The sequence below is a fragment of the Oncorhynchus gorbuscha genome, linkage group LG01 (genome assembly GCF_021184085.1).
Source record: "Oncorhynchus gorbuscha isolate QuinsamMale2020 ecotype Even-year linkage group LG01, OgorEven_v1.0, whole genome shotgun sequence".
Taxonomy (NCBI): Eukaryota; Metazoa; Chordata; class Actinopteri; order Salmoniformes; family Salmonidae; genus Oncorhynchus; species Oncorhynchus gorbuscha.
The window spans coordinates 89,960,895-89,980,796 of NC_060173.1; the positions used below are offsets into that span (position 1 = coordinate 89,960,895).

A 19,902-nucleotide genomic window follows, 5' to 3' on the forward strand; every position below is an offset into this window, starting at 1 on the left:
ACAGGCAGGGAGCCCAGCCAACAGCGAGTTGCAGTAATCCAGACGGGAGATGACAAGTGCCTGGATTAGGACCTGCGCCGCTTCCTGTGTGAGGCAGGGTCGTACTCTGCGGATGTTGTAGAGCATGAACCTACAGGAACGGGCCACCGCCTGTAGGAACCTCAATCACTCCTTTCTCTCCCACTCTCTTTCTTCTCCTCTCCTACTAAGTTAAAACATATAAACTGTTCTACAACTGAACATCAAGAATAAACAAGTGCCTGCCCTGCCACAAAATGCTGAGTGATACGGTTTATTTATTATTATAGTTCAGGGCTCTATGCTGACATTTTTAAAAGGCTACATGAGTAGAAAGGTAGAAGCAATCTAGCGTATAAACAAACTGACGTACCTGGCAAATAAAAATAAAAGTCACACTTTAGTAGCCTTTCTTATCATTTCGATCAACTTCAATATGTGGGCTTTTATGTTCCCAATTGCTCTTTATGTTCCAACACTGCTCACAAGGGACAGTATGTGTACCCACCAGTGGAGGCTGGTGGGAGGAGCTATAGGAGGACATTTTAATGGCTAGAATGTAATAAATGGAGCGGTATCAAACACATCAAACATGTAGAAACCACATGTTGGACTCCATTCCATGAATTCCATTCAGCCAATACAATGAGCCCGTCCTCCTACAGCTCCTCACCCAGCTTCCTCTGGTACCGACTCACCCTATAGACTCATAGATATACACACAGCCATATGTGTGGCAAATGACACATGCAAACTCACGCACGCACACACACACACACACACACACACACACACACACACACACACACACACACACACACACACACACACACACACACACACACACACACACACACACACACACACACACACACACACACACACACACACACACACACACACACACACACACACACACACACACACAGTGTGTTACTGTACCAGTTTGTTGAAGCCCAGAGCTCTGAGGGCCTGTTTGATTGCAGTGAGACGGTCTTTACTCTGAGTTGAAGCTGAGGCCACAGGAGGGGAGTCTTCTGCAGGAACACCTGCACTCAGGTACCTTGAAGACACAGACAGAGACCAGTGAGAGGCAGCTATCACACTATACACAGACATGATCAACTACAGTACAGAGAAGAGCAGCAGGTAACAACACCAGAGGGAGAGTTCACACATTACAGACATACTGCACTGACTAGATATCACTGAGGGACTAAAGAAATCATATTTGACCCTGAAACAAGAAAGCATGTCAAAAGGTCATTTAAAGCATGGTGGTTGAGCAGGTATTCTCACGATGAGTTATTTGTAACCAGTCACAGCTATCTCCTGCTGAGAAAGCGAGGGAGGGAGGGGCGAGAGATGGGGTCCCCAAATGGGCTAGAGTCGGAGTGGCTTTTGATCACCCAGTCACAGCATTAAATCAGAGGCTGTAGCGTGCATACCAGGGCTCAAAACCCTCATCCAGGTCACTGGATATCAGACAGGGATGCTATCACACGCCACAACACACACGCGCACACGCACACTAACACACACACATTTTACAAACTCAGCATGAGACACCATGTCTTCCTCTTGCTAGCAGGTGACTTAGGGGGGCTTCTCACCCAGATTGAACCAGTTTCCTTCTCCAAATGTTAAAACATTTTACAAACTCAACATGAGACACCATCTCTTCCTCTTGCTAGCAGGTGACTGAGGGGGGCCTCTCACCCAGATTGAACCAGTTTCCTTCTCCAAATGTTAAAACATTTTACAAACTCAGCATATCTTCCTATATTACTGTAATTTGCATGGCCTTATTACCTGTGAGACAGGACATTGTTGAGGTACAGACTTGTGAGATAGGATGTTTTTGAGGTACAGGCCTGAGAGAGGACATTGTTGAGGTACAGGCCTGTGAGAGAGGACGTTGTTGAGATACAGACTTGTGAGAAAGGACGTTGTTGAGGTACAGACCTCTGAGGCAGGACGTTGTTGAGGTACAGACCTGTGAGACAGGACGTTGTTGAGGTACAGACCTGTGAGACAGGATGTTGTTGAGGTACAGACCTGTGAGACAGGATGTTGTTGAGGTACAGACCTCTGAGACAGGATGTTATTGAGGTACAGACCTGTGAGACAGGACGTTGTTGAGGTACAGACCTGTGAGACAGGACGTTGTTGAGGTACAGACCTGTAAGACATGACGTTGTTGAGGTACAGACCTGTGAGACAGGACGTTGTTGAGGTACAGACCTGTGAGTCTGGACGTTGTTGAGGTACAGACCTGTGAGACAGGACGTTGTTGAGGTACAGACCTGTGAGACAGGACGTTGTTGAGGTACAGACCTGTGAGACAGGACGTTGTTTAGGTACAGACCCGTGAGACAGGACATTGTTGAGGTACAGACCTGTGAGACAGGACGTTGTTGAGGTGTAGGGCACTCTTCTCTTCAGGCGACAGGCCCTCAGCCATCAGGTAGAAGATGTTGAAGTTGTGTTGCTGACGAGGCAGGTGGACCACCCGGGACTTCTCCAACATGTATGTGTATATCCGCGCTAAACACACACACACACACACACACACACACACACACACACACACACACACACACACACACACACACACACACACACACACACACACACACACACACACACACACACACACACACACACACACACACAAAATGTAATCCACATAATAACACATGCTCTGTCAATAAACTTTAAACCATATGTAACAAGTAGTAGAGGAACACACCTACTGTAAAAACACCTATATAAACCTACACACACATTGTAATCTTAACAGAGTTATCCATTAAGATACCACTCTCAAGATTCTTAAACCCAGGCCACAGATCAAATTATCGAACAAAAAACCTGTCCTTAAGTCAAATTCATCTTTCATACACAGCCATTATGTATGAGCAAATCAATGTATCTATTTCAATGTGGTTCTGTAGGAATGACAGAGATTGAAGCCTGACAGGTTTACTCATAGAGTTATACTGCCCCCTGTTGGCCATACATCAAACTGCCTTTTAATTATAAAGAGTACATTGACAGCATGGGCACAGAAAAGAACAATGAGACAGATATTTCATCAGATGTATAAATGTGAATCATCCGCTTGGCGTTTCCACAATACTAAATATGGTAATATGATAGTGAGCGGAAGCCCAGTAACCGGCAGTGGGAGAAGATGGAAGGAGATTGATTTTGGCCAAAATTGTGTTCATTTTGTCTTTGATTAAATATTTGATCTCGATACAGTTTCCTGTTCCCAAAACTGGAATCAATTACAACGTTTGTAGATTGTAAAAAATCACATAATTTTGAAGGAGTGCAAAGGTGAATTGAGTTATTGCACAAGCACACATCACTGAGTAGGCGTTCCCTAACAGAAACATGCATGTGTATGTTAGAACGGACCAATAGGATCTCACCAGCTCATGCTGGGCTGTGCCCACCTCCTTGCTTGTTCTGCCCACTATGACTCACTTGTTCCCATTGGAAATGACAGGCTGTGGTCTATCTTGGTTTAGTTATAATGTGATTTTCCATGAGGGTGTAGTTAGTGGTGTATTAATCTGAGTAGACATTGAGTAGTGTAGTTAGTAAGTCCCTTTGTTAGTTATAGAACAACCCCCTGAGTAAAGTTGTAGTAGTCTGTACCTCTGAGTAGTGTCTTTCTCTTGTCACAGTACTGCAGGCTGAGTAGTTTGATGACGCGACTGGAGTTGTCATTCATGGGAGTCTTGGCATGACCAAACGCCTCCAGGATACAGTTCACCTACAAGCCACCACATAATATATAGAGAGACAGTGTTATATACTGTACAATACAACCATCAATATATCCACTGTCACTTTCTGGGTTGGACATATTCATAATTATTTTTAGAGAATACATTTTTATACAGCTAAGACATGCATTGGTGATGGCATGTTCATAGATACACAATTGTGTTAATGTGAACTAATATACCTCGGTAATTTGATTCACTGAAGTTTTCTGAAGCAGGTGCGTGAGAGTGAATTACCGCCTGCCGCAATGACTTCTGACTGTCGCAATACAACTTCTCTCCACCAGGGGACAACATATCCCCACTGACTGATTTTCACACTCACCTGTCCCTCTGTGCTCTCTAAGTGTTGACCCAGATATGTTATCTCGCACCAACCCATGACTTCATCTCTGTAGATACAGTTCCACTATAGCCAAGCAAGAGCTTTTCTCGCCTCCCTGTTCAACAATGATGTGTACCTCTGAGTTGTTAAGGTCATAACAGAAAGACTAATGAAAAAGTGTTTGGTTTGTAATAAGGAGCACTGCTAGGACTATCAAATAGCAAGAAAGTGTTCATCTTCAGTCATTCAGTGTAATAATACTCCCCTAGCATGCTAGACAACAAGAAAACCATTAGAATTCTGACAAAATGTCGATGTAAGGTTGAATGCACTGACAGTAGTCCTTGCTCTTACTAAAGGGCTCATCTAATCCACTGCTTCCAGACAAGACTGGTTTAATACAGTGTCATTGCAATTGATCACTTCATATAAAACTTTCTCACACAATGTCCTAATCATAATGGCTTTTCATATAATGGTCATTTCCTGTCCCATTGTACTCTATGTTCTCCTTCAATGGGTCTCACCAGTATGCTTTGAATCCGCGGCCAGAAACGATCGCTGAGCACCTCTCACTGTCCAAGGTGAGAGGAGTAATAAGAGAATCGACGGCATTTAGATGCTATGGCTTCCTCTCTGGGACAAATGGGCCAATCACAAACACAATGGGCTTGTGTCATCATACAGAACCTAGCGATGGCTATCAAGGAAATAAAAGGACCTGTACCAACCCAGGGGTTTTGATGTAAAGGCCAGCGTGCTAACACAGATCATTTGGTCCGTGAATCCATATCTCAAATCACTACACCACAGGGACTCTGTAACAGTGGACTGAACACCCACTGAGCTAGTCTGTCTGTCATGTTCTATTCAACTTCCATTGTCCTCCAAGAGTGGATTCATATTTTTAAGACAACCAGGGCCAGAGTAAACCAGACTCACTTGATTCATCCTGGGCTCAAGAGAGAAGCCTTTGGGGCTGGACCTCACTGCCAGGTGTCTCACTATGTGTTTACAAGCCTCTGTCTTCCCAGAACCACTCTCCCCACTGCAGAAAGAGAGAGAAACACAGAGAGATAGAGAGGTAGAGAGAGAGGCTTGTTAATGTAGTAAGGGTGATTAGACATACGTAGCAACAAAAAAAAGGACAGATGTGTGTGGCTGTCGGTGTCCATGCAAGGGTGTGAATATCTGTGTCTGTGAGTGTATCCATGTGTGTCAACATTGTGAATGGTCTCAGGTGAATGGGTGTGTTGTGTGGCGTGAGTCATCTGGGTGTAGCCCAGGCTCCTATCTGTCACATCCGTCAAACTCCTCCACCCGCCTGACATCACTCCTCTGGGGTACCATTTCTCTTTCTCACCCCCCCCCATCCCATTCACAATCTTGCATCTAGTCATTACAATGGTATTGTTTATCAAGTGGACACTATCATAACAACCTAGCCTATGGTGATAATGCAGGTGCTCTGTGACTTTTTAGAAACATTTGGTAATTCATTTTCTTTCTTTATTCTAGTGAAGGCTACTGAAAGTGAAGTCCTATGGACGTTTCTTTGGGTTAGTGGAGATGGCAAGTGGAGCTCGTGGTCATATGTACTCTTCATCTAGTTGCTCCTCTAGCATCCACCCACTGGGCATCTCACTGAGGTCATTCAGGTTAGGTTGATCCACCTACCTGGCAACTCATTGAGGTCCTTCAGGTTAGGTTGATCCAGCCACCTGGCATCTCATTGAGGTCCTTCAGGTTAGGTTGTTCCACCCACTGGGCATCTCACTGAGGTCATTCAGGTTAGATTGATGCATCTCACTGAGGTCATTCAGGTTAGGTTGATCCACCCACCTGGCATCTCACTGAGGTCATTCAGGTTAGGTTGATCCAGCCACCTGGCATCTCATTGAGGTCCTTCAGGTTAGGTTGATCCATCCATTGGGCATCTCACTGAGGTCATTCAGGTTAGGTTGATGCACCCACCTGGCATCTCACTGAGGTCATTCAGGTTAGGTTGATCCATCCACTTGGGCATCTCACTGAGGTCATTCAGGTTAGGTTGATGCACCCACCTGGCATCTCACTGAGGTCATTCAGGTTAGGTTGATCCAGCCACCTGGCATCTCACTGAGGTCATTCAGGTTAGGTTGTTCCAGCCTCCTGGCATCTCATTGAGGTCCTTCAGGTTAGGTTGTTCCAGCCTCCTGGCATCTCATTGCGGTCATTCAGGTTAGGTTGATCCACCCACCTGGCATCTCATTGAGGTCATTCAGGTTAGGTTGATCCACCCACCTGGCATCTCATTGAGGTCCTTCAGGTTAGGTTGATCCAGCCACCTGGCAACTCATTGAGGTCCTTCAGGTTAGGTTGATCCACCCACCTGGCATCTCTTTGAGGTCCTTCAGGTTAGGTTGTTCCAGCCACCTGGCATCTCATTGCGGTCATTCAGGTTAGGTTGATCTACCTACCTGGCATCTCATTGAGGTCCTTCAGGTTAGGTTGATCCACCCACCTGGCATCTCACTGAGGTCATTCAGGTTAGATTGATGCATCTCACTGAGGTCATTCAGGTTAGGTTAATCCATCCACCTGGCAACTCATTGAGGTCATTCAGGTTAGGTTGATCCACCCACCTGGCATCTCATTGAGGTCCTTCAGGTTAGGTTGATCCACCCACTTGGCATCTCACTGAGGTCATTCGGGTTAGGTTGACTGTGGTGAACTACACTCATCTGCTCCGTGGGGGACTTAACCTAACAGTTGGACATACTGTAAGATCTGTCTAACTACACAACATGGACACACACACACACACACACACACACACACACACACACACACACACACACACACACACACACACACACACACACACACACACACACACACACACACACACACACACACACACACACACACACACACACACACACACACACACACACACACACACACACACACGCAGAGCAGAGGCCAGCTACGTTACACAGATGGCAGATGGCTTTAGGAGGTAATTTAAGCCCCAACTAACGACAGCACTGTGTGTATTTGTGTGTGTGTGTGTGTGTGTGTGTTTGTGTGTGTGATTTTGTCCTCTTATTAATGACCCTGCTGAGAGTATGAACACAGCAGTTTACCTCTCTTTTCATTTACAGAGCCCTATTAGAATTTAAGGGTGTTTTGTGCTTCTGAGCATGTGCCCATACCCTGGCCTTCAGGGATCATGTGTACTGAATGTATATGATTGTGTAGGTGTGTGTACCCTGCCCTTGAGGCACCTAACATTTTGACTGCCTCCAGCCCAGTGGAGCATGGAAGACTGCAAATGAGGTGTGTGTGATGAATAGCCAATGGCCGAAATGCATTAACTTGCTGCCAGATCCGTTGCGACTCAGCATGAACGTTGGTGGAGAGCCGTAACGGGTTTAATTGCAATCAGGAAGCTGCCTCCATCCAGCCAGGCCCCTGAAGCCATTCATTTTTTCTGTGATCGTTTAACAGGTCTGGGCCGAGACTAAGGCTCATTAATCTCTCTGGGAGCATTTAACTGACCTGCTGGGGTAGGTTTGAACAAACTGGGCAGTGGTCCTCACTTCACCATTCACCTACTCTAAATCATTTACTGATGCTGAGTTAACAATCTACATTTCCATTTTAGTCATTTAGCAGATGCTCTTATCCAGAGCGACTTACAATTAGTGCATTCATCTAGATGCTACAACATACAACAACATATCACAATCATAATAACTACATTTTCCCTCAACAAAGTATTTATCAGCAAAATCACTGCTAGTGGGAAAAGAGGAGGGGGGTGTGTGAAAATGATTTAAGATACTCTTCAAAGAGGGGGAGGGTGAAAATTAAGGAGCGTGAAAATTATTTCAGATAATCTTCAAAGGGGGAGAGGGTGAAAATGATTTAAGAAACTCTTCAAATGGGGGGGGGGGAAATTATTTAAGAAACCCTTCAAATGGGGTGGAGGGGGAAATTATTTAAGAAACTCTTCAAATGGGGGGAGGGGGAAATTATTTAAGAAACTCTTCAAATGGGGGTGGAGGGGGAAAATGATTTAAGATACTCTTCAAAGACAGGGAGGGGGGGTTATTTAAGATATTCTTCAAAGAGGGGGGAGGGGAAATTATTTAAGATACTCTTCAAAGACGGGGGAGGGGGAAATTATTTAAGATATTCTTCAAAGAGGAGGGGGGAAATTATTTAAGATACTCTTCAAAGAGGGGGAGGGGGAAATTATTTAAGATACTCTTCAAAGACAGAGGAGGGGGAAAGGATTTAAGATACTCTTCAAAGACGGGGGGAGGGGGAAATTATTTAAGATACTCTTCAAAGACTGGGGGGGGAAATTATTTAAGGGGGGAGGAAATTATTTAAGATACTCTTCAAAGACGGGGGAGGGGGAAATTATTTAAGATACTCTTCAAAGACGGGGGAGGGGGAAATTATTTAAGATACTCTTCAAAGACGGGGAGGGGGAAATTATTTAAGATACTCTTCAAAGACGGGGAGGGGGAAATTATTTAAGATACTCTTCAAAGACGGGGGAGGGGGAAATTATTTAAGATACTCTTCAAAGACGGGGGGGGGAAATTATTTAAGATACTCTTCAAAGACGGGGGAGGGGGAAATTATTTAAGATACTCTTCAAAGACGGGGGAGGGGGAAATTATTTAAGATACTCTTCAAAGACGGGGAGGGGGGAAATTATTTAAGATACTCTTCAAAGACGGGGGAGGGGGAAATTATTTAAGATACTCTTCAAAGACGGGGAGGGGGAAATTATTTAAGATACTCTTCAAAGACGGGGAGGGGGAAATTATTTAAGATACTCTTCAAAGACAGGGGGAGGGGGAAATTATTTAAGATACTCTTCAAAGACGGGGGAGGGGGGAAATTATTTAAGATACTCTTCAAAGACGGGGGGAGGGGGAAATTATTTAAGATACTCTTCAAAGACGGGGGAGGGGGAAATTACTCTTTCAAAGACGGGGGAGGGAAATTATTTAAGATACTCTTCAAAGACGGGGGAGGGGGAAATTATTTAAGATACTCTTCAAAGACAGGGGAGGGGGAAATTATTTAAGATACTCTTCAAAGACGGGGAGGGGGAAATTATTTAAGATACTCTTCAAAGACGGGGGAAGGGGGAAATTATTTAAGATACTCTTCAAAGACTGGGGAGGGGGAAATTATTTAAGATACTCTTCAAAGACGGGGGGGGAAATTATTTAAGATACTCTTCAAAGACGGGGGAGGGGGGAAATTATTTAAGATACTCTTCAAAGACTGGGGAGGGGGAGGCCATATTGGCATGTATATTGGCATACTCACAGAAGCCATATTGGCATGTGTTTAGTGAGTGTGTGTGTTTGTGTGTGTGTATGTGTGTGCACATTTGTGCATCCATTTGAATGTGTGTGTTTTTTCTCTTTCTGTGTTTGCGTGTACCTGAGGATGAAGCATTGCGGGCGTCGCTCCTGCAGCATCATGTGGTAGGCCCTCTCTGCTGAGGAGAAGATGTGAGGAGGCAGTGAGGAGCACAGACGCCCTGAAGAACTCAGATACAACTGACTCACCTGACAGAGAGAGAGAGCGTGAGAGACAGAGAAACAGGGATAGAGAGACCACATAAGTGTCATAATCCTTAACAGTTACATAGAGAGAATAGTTACAGCCCATTCTTACATGACACACTGACATGCACGCACACACCCGCACGCATGTACGCACACACCACTTGGTTTCATCCTTACACAGATCTAACCTGCGTATACTTTTACAAGTGTGTGTCAGAGGAGACTGGTGGGAGGAGCTATAGGAGGAAGGGCTCAATGAAATGGCTGGAACGCAGTCAAATATGTGGTTTCCATAAGTTTGTGTTTGATACCGTTCCATTCCAGGAGCCCGTCCTCCTATAGCTCCTCCCACCAGCCTCCTCTGGTGTGTGCGGAACACAGCACTCTGACAAAGTGTGGCTTACAACTCACCAGACCTGCACTATGGCCACGTAAACCAACAGTCAGAAACAGACGGAGCAATTAGTGGTTAGTTGAAACGGTGGCGTTGAGGTGGCGTTTTAAAAGGCAGTGTTTCAAAGACTGTTTCATGCTGCTAGTCTACTACTGTTAAGCTTATCTATTCTCATAGGCTGCACTGTAGAAATATAAAACAGTAGTACACATTGTGTGCCTTGCCTCGGCCTATACCACTGACTAAACACATTGATTTAGCAGAACATCAAACAGACTAATAGCTGAATGCTGACACTGGGCTGGACTGTGTCCGACTGACTGACTGCCACTTAGATCAGACGGGCATGGAGGCAATGGTGAGATTGGTTGTACACAGCAGGGAAGGATGGGGGAGAGAGAAAAGGGATGGAGAAAGAGTGGGAGAAAGGGAGGAAGAGAGGGAAGGGAGGGGCAGGAGCAGGAGCAGAGATAGCTTTGTCTGACTATTGGAGGACATCTGAAGGACAGAGCAGCGGAGTTTGAGTTTGTGTAAAATACATACAGAGAGAGGAAAAGCAGAGAAGGAGGGGATGGGCAATGGAAAAAAGAGAAAATACACACATATGCCACCCTGTCACTTGGTTGCCATACAGAGAACACACACACCTACATGTTGCCCTGAAGCCTTACATAACAGCCATTAAATCCTCCCCCACACCTAGTGTATTATATTTCAAGGGTTTCTGTGGCACTAATCATGTACAGTACAGCGTGGCTTCTCTCCACTCCTGTGCTAGCCTGAGACACATCAAACACTACATACAATGCCCACAAGCTCCCTATCCCAACCCAAGCCAAGCCCCACAAACCCAACCCCTAAACAAACATTCCCCAGTCCAGCAAGCCCCAAAAATCCAGCTCCAAATATCACACCACTCTGCCCAGCCCTTGCCACAGTACCAAACTCATCCTCTGATCCCTTTCTCAAGCCAGACTCAATCAAGCCCCAGGCAGTCCCCAACCCCAAACGTCTGCCCCATCACCGAGCAGATGTGAGTGGGATTGGAGGGGAGGAGAGGAAGGGGGTTGTTTTTGGTGGAAAGGGTAGACAGACATCAGAGGGTAACAGCCTGTTAGCAGCAGCTCACACATGTTGTGACATATGTCTCTCTCACTCTCTCAGGTGGAGTGTGCGTGCGAGGCTTGGGTGTGTGTTAAATTCTGCCAGATTTGAGGTACAGATATGGGGGGAGCGATGGAACTGCCAGGGAAGTCAGGCATCTGTCCGAAACCAAGCTAGGGGTACCCCACCCCCTCCACACACACACCTCCTAAACCCCCGTTTCATGGGCAAACTCTAAGCTGCCATTAGGGCAGTGGGCTGAGTGATGATTGTCATCTTGTCATATTGTATTTCTTCAGACAGTGAGCACAGATTGTCCCACTGATGTGACTATTCAGCTGTCATTGCTATTGTAGACACACAAGGCATGGTATGGCAAATGCACCACATGTGAGGTACGGCAAACATAGCCTACTATAGGTTAAACCTGTGTCAGAAATAACTAAGAGGGCTTACATGTGTACTTTATGTTAAGATTGAAAGAGACATGTTTCTGTCAGCGTTACGTAAATGCACCTCTGATACAGGAAGATGTTTATGCATTACATAAATGCCTGTCTAGGCTACGGCCCAGCAGATATACAGTGTGTGTGTGTGTGTGTGTGTGTGTGTGTGTGTGTGTGTGTGTGTGTGTGTGTGTGTGTGTGTGTGTGTGTGTGTGTGTGTGTGTGTGTGTGTGTGTGTGTGTGTGTGTGTGTGTGTGTGTGTGTGTGTGTGTGTGTGTGTGTGTTTTTCTGAACTGGATCTCTCCCTGGCCTAGCTAGTGTATAGTGCAGAGTCAGCCCGCCACTGTATATCACTGACAGGAAGACACTACATTATTAATGGACCACATCAAGGCCCACTTCATCCATTCATAATAAACTAATTATACACACAACAGGAAACTCAATACACACACACACACACACCACATACTGTTAACATATTCTCTGTGTTATATTGACAAGATACATTATAGAGTATATACAAATACAAAACATAAAGATACACCCTAGCTAGAGGAAAATAAAGACAAAATGTATGTGTTTGTGTCAGCCTAACCACTAGAAACAGATGTTAATTTGGGATGTTTGAAAAGGTCCTGATAATGTCGTAGGCACAATTATTGGTATTATTTTATTTAAATCACTGCACTGGGCACAAACTCATGATGCTCGGACTTGAAGCACACTGCTTTGACTGCTCATACTGTGCTATGGCATTTTTCGAAGCTCCAGCAAATATTGAGAATACTTGATGATACTTAATGGTATGAGGTCAGTTGATTTGCAGAGCCCTCCCCAAACCATCGCCCTAACCTTAACCACTAGGAATGAATGCCTGTGAAACTGTTAACCTTTGAGTTGTTTCTGTTCTAACCCTGTAACCACGTGGAATTAAACCTGTAACCATGCGGAATTAATACATAAAAAATAGACGTTCATCCATAATACAGTGGTTTGCGAAAGTATTCATCCCCCTTGGCATTTTTCCTATTTTGTTGGTTTGTAATAATTTGATTTACACAACATGCCTACCACTTTGAAGAGGAAAAATATTTTTTCTTGTGAAACAAACAAGAAATAAGACAAAAAAACCCAGAAAACTTGAGTGTGCTATACACCCCCCCAAAGTCAATCATTTGTAGAGCCACCTTTTGCAACAATTACAGCTGCAAGTCTCTTGGGGTATGTCTCTATAAGCTTGGCACATCTAGCCACTGGGATTTTTGCCCATTCTTCAAGGCAAAACTGCTCCATTTTCAAGTTGGATGGGTTCCGCTGGTGTACAGCAATCTAAGTTATACCACAGATTCTCAATTGGTCTGGGCTTTGACTACGCCATTCCAAGACATTTAAATGTTTCCCCTTAAACCACTCGAGTGTTGCTTTAGCAGTATGCTTAGGGATCATTGTCGTGCTGGAAGGTGAACTTCTGTTACAGTCTCAAATCTCTGGAAGACTGAAACAGGTTTCCCTCAAGTCCCTGTATTTAGCGCCATCCATCATTCCTTCAATTCAGACCAGTTTCTCAGTCCCTACCGATGAAAGATATTCCCACAGCATGATCCTGCCACCCCCATGGATGGTGTTCTCGGGGTGATGCGAAGTGTTGGGTTTGTGCCAGACATAACATTTTCCTTGAAGGCCAAAAAGCTCAATTTTAGTCTCATCTGACCATAGTACCTTCTTCTATATGTTTGGGGAGTCTCCCACATGCCTTTTGGCGAACACCAAACATGTTTGCTTATTTTTTCTTTAAGCAATGGCATTTTTCTGGCCCCTCTTCCATAAAGGCCAGCACTGTGGAGTGTATGGCTTAAAGTGGTCCTATGGACAGTCTCTTTGTTGCCTCTCTGATTAATGCCCTCCTTGCCTGGTTCATGAGTTTTGGTGGGCGGCCCTCTCTAGGCAGGTTTGTTGTGGTGCCATATTCTTTCCATGTTTTAATAATGGATTTAATGGTGCTCTGTGGGATGTTCAAAGTTTCTGATATTTTTTTTACAACCCAACCCTTATCTGTACTTCTCCAGAACTTTGTCCCTGACCTGTTTGGAGATCTCCTTGGTCTTCATGTTGCCACTTGCTTGGTTGTGCCCCTTGATTACTGTTGTTACAGACTCTGGGGCCTTTCAGAACAAGTGTATATATACTGAGATCATGTGACACTTATATTGCACACAGGAAGACTTATGTAATGATGTGATTTCTGAAGGTAATTGGTTGCACCAGATCTTATTTAGGGAATTCATAGCAATGAGGTTGAATACATACGCAAGAACAAACTTTTACATTTGACATTTTTTGTAATTTCTTGAAACAATTTATTTTTTAAATTTCACTTCACCAATTTGGACTATTTTCTGTATGTCCATTACATGAAATCCAAATAAAAATATATTTAAATTACAGGTTGTAATGCAACAAAATAGAAAAACGCCAAGGGGGATGAATACGTTTGCAAGGCACTGAATGTCAAATGTTGAAGGGACACTATGAGATCTTGTTGGTTACTGTATAGTGTGTACTCACCAGTGAAGAGTAAATGGGGAGCTCTTTGTTAGGATTGACCAGGAGGAGAATGTGCCCGATGTAGGTCTGAAAAAAATAACTTGCATTACTTCTTTAACCAAAGAGACATACAGTGAGTGAAATGCATCTCGTTAATAAAATAATGGATTATTACAGTTGAAATACTGTAATATCAGGGGTATACATCTCATCCTGATCTATTGGCGTTGAGGCATCTTGTCTTGACCTGAAGCATGGTCAAATTACCAGCCACTAAACTCCTGGGGTAAACACAGAAGCTCACATAGAGCCATACCGTCTTAATTGTTGAAGCACAAAGCCCCATCCCTTTCATGGAGCCTGAAGGTCAACTTAGCACTAACTAAATCCCTTCCCCAAACACAACGAGGGATGGGAGAGGCCTGTGTCAGCACTAATGCTTTGGCAAACATGACAACAAACACCATTATGAGAATAACAAAACTCTTCACAAAAGTATTCTCCCGCGCTGCCACAGTGTTGGATATGCTCATTCCCAGATACACGCTCCTGGGGCATGCGTACACCTTGGCGAACAAGGAAGTGTGATAGAGGTAAGAAAGGCTTTTCTAATGATAACTAAAATTACTAAAACATAGTCAACAATATTACTGTAATGAGCTTCAGGGGTTCAGGGGATATGGCTGAGACATGTGAATAGAATATGTTGCCAAATAGTGGTCTGCTCAGACATGAGACCCTGTCAACGTTTGAAAAAGAAATATATGCAATCAACTTGACATTTAACGGCAACTAACGCTGCAAATCACTTAAAAAACATTACCACCAAAACCCCTTTTAATAAACAGAAATAGCAAAAACTGCATGGGGATAGAGAGGTATTCTTATTCTATTTCAATAGCTATTCCTTCTTCCAACGCACAGACCCTGAGGCTGTTTAGATAGGCTACTAACTGCCAAAATCCCTTCCTCTGACTGAGACATACAGTAAACCCTAACCCTTACAGCTACTACTGTACAGTTACAAGCTGCTAGCCCTACCTCCCACACAAATACCCTGAGGTTGGCTAATTGCTAAACGCTAACCCTCTGTCCCCTAGGAGTGCCCTGCTGGGGTTGGATAGGACGTGTTATCACTAAAACGCTAACATGCTGCTTTGCCTATCCTCAGGCCTGGGCTGAAGGTTAATGAGTTTCAAAGTTACCCACACACACTGTTCTAAGGTCAGTTTTGCATTTTAACCCCTAATGGCAGGATTACATTATTCTAGATCTGTGTCAGAGGGTAACTTTAACGCAAAGCAAGTCAACTGTGACCCTTACACTTAATTACATGCTCTCAATCTCGTATAGTAGCATCAAGAACAAACTGAAATTCCACTCCCTCACAACCACCATCAAAACCTCCCAACTGTCATCCATCCCTCCCACAACCCTCTCCAATCCCTGGGCTTGGCTGTGTACCATCCCTCCATCCCAGCACAAAGCAGCAGGCTGGAGCCCAGTCATCAAAGTCCCAGTCTCTGACCACCCTGCTGGGGAGCATATGGAACATTACAATGGCTTTGTCCTCCCTCTCCTCCATCTCTTCCCTCTCTCCATGGTTTCCTCTCTCTCTCCCTCCTCTACCTCATGCTCCTCTCTCATCCGCCTCCTCTCTCCATGCTCTCTTCCTCCTCCTCCTCCTCCTCCTCCTCCTCCTCCTCCTCCTCCTCCTCCTCCTCCTCCTCCTCCTCCTCCTCCTCCTCCTCCTCCTCCTCCTCCTCCTCCTCCTCCTCCTCCTCCTCCACCTCCTCCTCCTCCTCACCCAATATCCTTATCTTTTCCCATCATCTCTTTCTTCCTTTCCCTTCTCCTCATCTCATTCTATCCCCCTCTTCTCTGTCCTCTCTCAATCTACCTCCTCCTCTCTTACCTCCCCTCCATACCTAACCAGCCAGTCTCTCCTCCATCTGTAGTTCAGTAACAACAGGCTATTGAAGCCTCTTCACACACAATGATGAGAATAACCAGGCTGTTCCACATTGATCTGGCTCCTGTCTTTAAACAGCACAGTCTCTCATGCTGAGCTATAGACCAGACAATAGACTCAGGGAGATTGGGACAATGAAAGGTGGTTAAAATGACCAAAAGCCGAAAGGAAAAGCAGTGTACAGTATTTCTTATAAATGCAGTCATGGATTTCTTCCATCGAACCAAACCAGCATTGATTCTCCAACATAGGAAATGTCTACTTTGTGTATGTGTGTGTCTGTGTGAATTTGTGCATTAATGTGGGTGTCTGTGTATCCGTGCATGTACATGTGGCTCTTAGTAGTTACTGTATATTCATCCCCCCAGCCATGGCTCAAAGTCCCTGGGCAGCAGACAGTGAGTCTCCTGGGCCACCTTCCAGACACCAGGCCCTGGCCAGAGCTCACACAAATCCATCACACAACAGCCACTATCCCAGAACAGAGAGATGAGAGGGGGTTGGAAGACTGACTCAAAGAACGTACCACCCCTACAACTCACACTAGCACAGTTACCATTGCCTGGCCTGGCAACAGAGAGACCAAAAACAGGACTCCCTCCCCTGTCCCAGCCATTGCCAAAAACACCCATCTCTGTCACTGGCCTGCTGGGCTGGAGGGTGCTGGTTCGCCTCCCCAGCTCTGAATCTGGGCAGAGTCAAGGGGAAAGACTGCCCATTGTCCAAGCTGACATCTCATACATCACTCCAATTGTATGTCAGTGTGTGTGTGTGTGTGTGTGTGTGTGTGTGTGTGTGTGTGTGTGTGTGTGTGTGTGTGTGTGTGTGTGTGTGTGTGTGTGTGTGTGTGTGTGTGTGTGTGTGTGTGTGTGTGTGTGTGTGTGTGTGTGTGTGTGTGTGTGTGTGTGTGTGTGTGTGTGTGTGTGACTGTTTGTGTGTGTGTATGTTTGTGTGCATGTTTGTGTGTGTGTTCTACCTACATAAATCTGGTCATTGCCAAAGCGTTTCTGCATCTCGTAGAGCAGGCTGCTGTTTGTGAGTTCACTGAGAGACGCAAGGTCATCATTAGGTGCTGGAGGCATCAGCTTCACCTGCAACACAACACCGCACAGGTTACCCATAGCAACCACACATGGATTTGGTGCATGTGCACACTTTTTCATACTGTACATGTAAACGTTTCTGTAGTAGAGATGTGAAGTATATAGCAGTAGTGCACATATTGAGTGTACACTTAGATGTAGTGCAGATATTGATTGTACTTGCCTGCTCTAGTTTGCTGTAGGGTCCTGTAGGTCCGTCCAGACCGTTGTCCAGTGAGGGTTGTCTGCTCAGCCCCCCTCCCACCTCACTGAACATGGCACACCTCTCCAACAGACTGTCCCTCTTAGAGAGGGACATGGACAGGGGGGTTCTACAGGGTAGGAGTGGGGGTAAAAGGATTACTACGGGTATCATTTGCTTTTGAATACTGATATCGAAACACACTTGAACTATAATTAATGCATAATATAGATAAGTGAGGTCATTTGATCATTTGATGAGTTGATAAAAACTCACAGGTTCTTGACGAGGATGGTGTGGTCGTGTGCGCCTCCATCGTAGCGCTCGTCTGAAGGGGGCGGGGGGACAGAGGGGTCCTTCAGTCTCTCTACCCAGCATTCCTCTGCTCTCAACAGCATAGCCATGATGGCGTCAGATGCTGCTATGCCTGGAACCAGGACAGAGAGCAAAGGGGATTCATTTAAGAGAGTAACCACTAAGAGTTAACAATGAGAAAGACTGTTTTCACCTCTCTGTCAGACTGTTACAGATGTATTACTTGGTAAGCATTATAAACCGGGTAGTTTGGGTCCTATATGCTAATTGGCTGAAACATTTTAGCCATGTATATCAGACAACAATATACCACATGTATGACGCAAAAATACTTGTTTATTGTTCAATTAATGTTGGTAATCAGTTTATAACAGCAATAAGGCACATCAGAGGTTTATGGTATTTAAACTTGCTTAAAGAAGCAGTCGGGGATCTTAAAATAAGAACTTCCAAATTCATAACATATTGTACAAATTTGAATTTGTAACATTTCATACAAATTGCACCAAACGTAGTACAGAATTACCAGGGACTCGTTTTGGCTGGTGAACACTACTTTCAAAATGGCTGGTTGAAATGATACATCATTTCTGGAGCATCACTTTATAGTGGTCAAAAGACATTTACGTCACTGATGGTTACTTTCAGTACTTTCAATCATATCTAGCTTGCAAACATGTGGACTGTTGCGTAGACATTGACTTTGAACACCAGCCAGTCAACGAGACACACAAAATGTCCTCCAAGATCAATAAGCTGAACATTAACGACGAGTAATATAGACGTACCATCCAAAGCTCTGAATCATTCCAGGCTAATTCACTAAGGGCCTTGTCTTTACCCACTGACCCCACCCCACATCCATATGGATGTGCCTGTGCAGAGTGCAAAGCCCATGGAGGACCTATCCATCTGAGCTTCAGAGACAGGGGGAGTTAAGATACCCTCAGTCCTTAATGAGGTCTAAAAGGGCACAGGGGAGGAGTACTGCTACTGTATATCTCCTCTTTTATTTCATAGAGAGTGACAACCCCCTAGACACCCATATCTCCCCCCTCTCGCTCACACACACACACACACACACACACACACACACACACACACACACACACACACACACACACACACACACACACACACACACACACACACACACACACACACACACACACACACACGTTGCGGGTGGGGGTGCTTTAAGTGAGAAATATGTGATTCTCTCTGTCTCCCTGTGTTGTCACATCTATCCCTGAGTTAAGCCTACATGTTAGAATGGACTATAGATTACTGCTAGAGAGTCTGTGTTGTGATTACACCAGGGGATGGCATGGAGAAAGGAGGGGGCCGCAATAGGCCTAAAGTATCTCACACTATGATGGGGAGGTTGGTATGGAGAACATGAGTCTCTCTCCTCTGCTTCCATAATTGAGGTCAACTGATGTTCAATGCTTGAGACAGTCTTTACATTACACACTACAATTGCAAAGTTTCATTCAGCATTCTCTGTGGGTTTCATTGCTGTTGCATTTCTGCTAACACATGTGGTTGCTAAGAAGCAGCTCTTGTAGAATGTTGTCCATAGTAAGGACTGGAATGATACCAGTATTGCGATGCACGTTAGTATCGTGGTGGCAAGGAAACAGAACATCAAGCGGATTTCACTTCTTCAGGAAAATAGCCCTAATGTTGGAAACAAATATCATTTATTTATATTCCAAGCACACAATATTTTATGTACAGCAGGTTTTTGAGTCCGGTCTGCTTTGTGTTTTCTTTTTTTGCCATATAAAAATGATTGCGATAATGGTATCGTCACAGACCTAGTCCATAGCAGCTCAAAGAACAAAGTCTACTTTCCCTGAGGAGTTTTATATGTGTTGTTCAGCTAGGGAGCCCAGGGCTATAGACAGGTAAGACATAACATCAGTATCAGCAGGAGAGTGTCTGTTAATACATCTCTGTAGACAGAGAAAATAGAACCCACATGAGCTCTAGTGTCTGTGTGTTATCGCAAACAGCGACAAGGAGCAACAGTCTCTCAACTCCTCACACACACACACACACACACACACACACACACACACACACACACACACACACACACACACACAC

The 19,902-nt window shown here is 44.7% G+C and overlaps 1 protein-coding gene across 1 annotated transcript in view; it reads right to left on the reverse strand.

Moving 5' to 3' along the window:
• LOC124045622 (unconventional myosin-XVI-like) overlaps positions 1-19,902 on the reverse strand; it is a 217,297-nt gene that overhangs the window by 83,121 nt on the left and 114,274 nt on the right. The window contains 9 exon segments of the mRNA XM_046365059.1: positions 961-1,081; positions 2,418-2,565; positions 3,688-3,805; positions 5,086-5,191; positions 9,601-9,728; positions 14,241-14,306; positions 17,172-17,282; positions 17,458-17,605; positions 17,752-17,902. Of these exon segments, the coding sequence (XP_046221015.1) occupies positions 961-1,081; positions 2,418-2,565; positions 3,688-3,805; positions 5,086-5,191; positions 9,601-9,728; positions 14,241-14,306; positions 17,172-17,282; positions 17,458-17,605; positions 17,752-17,902 (1,097 nt within the window).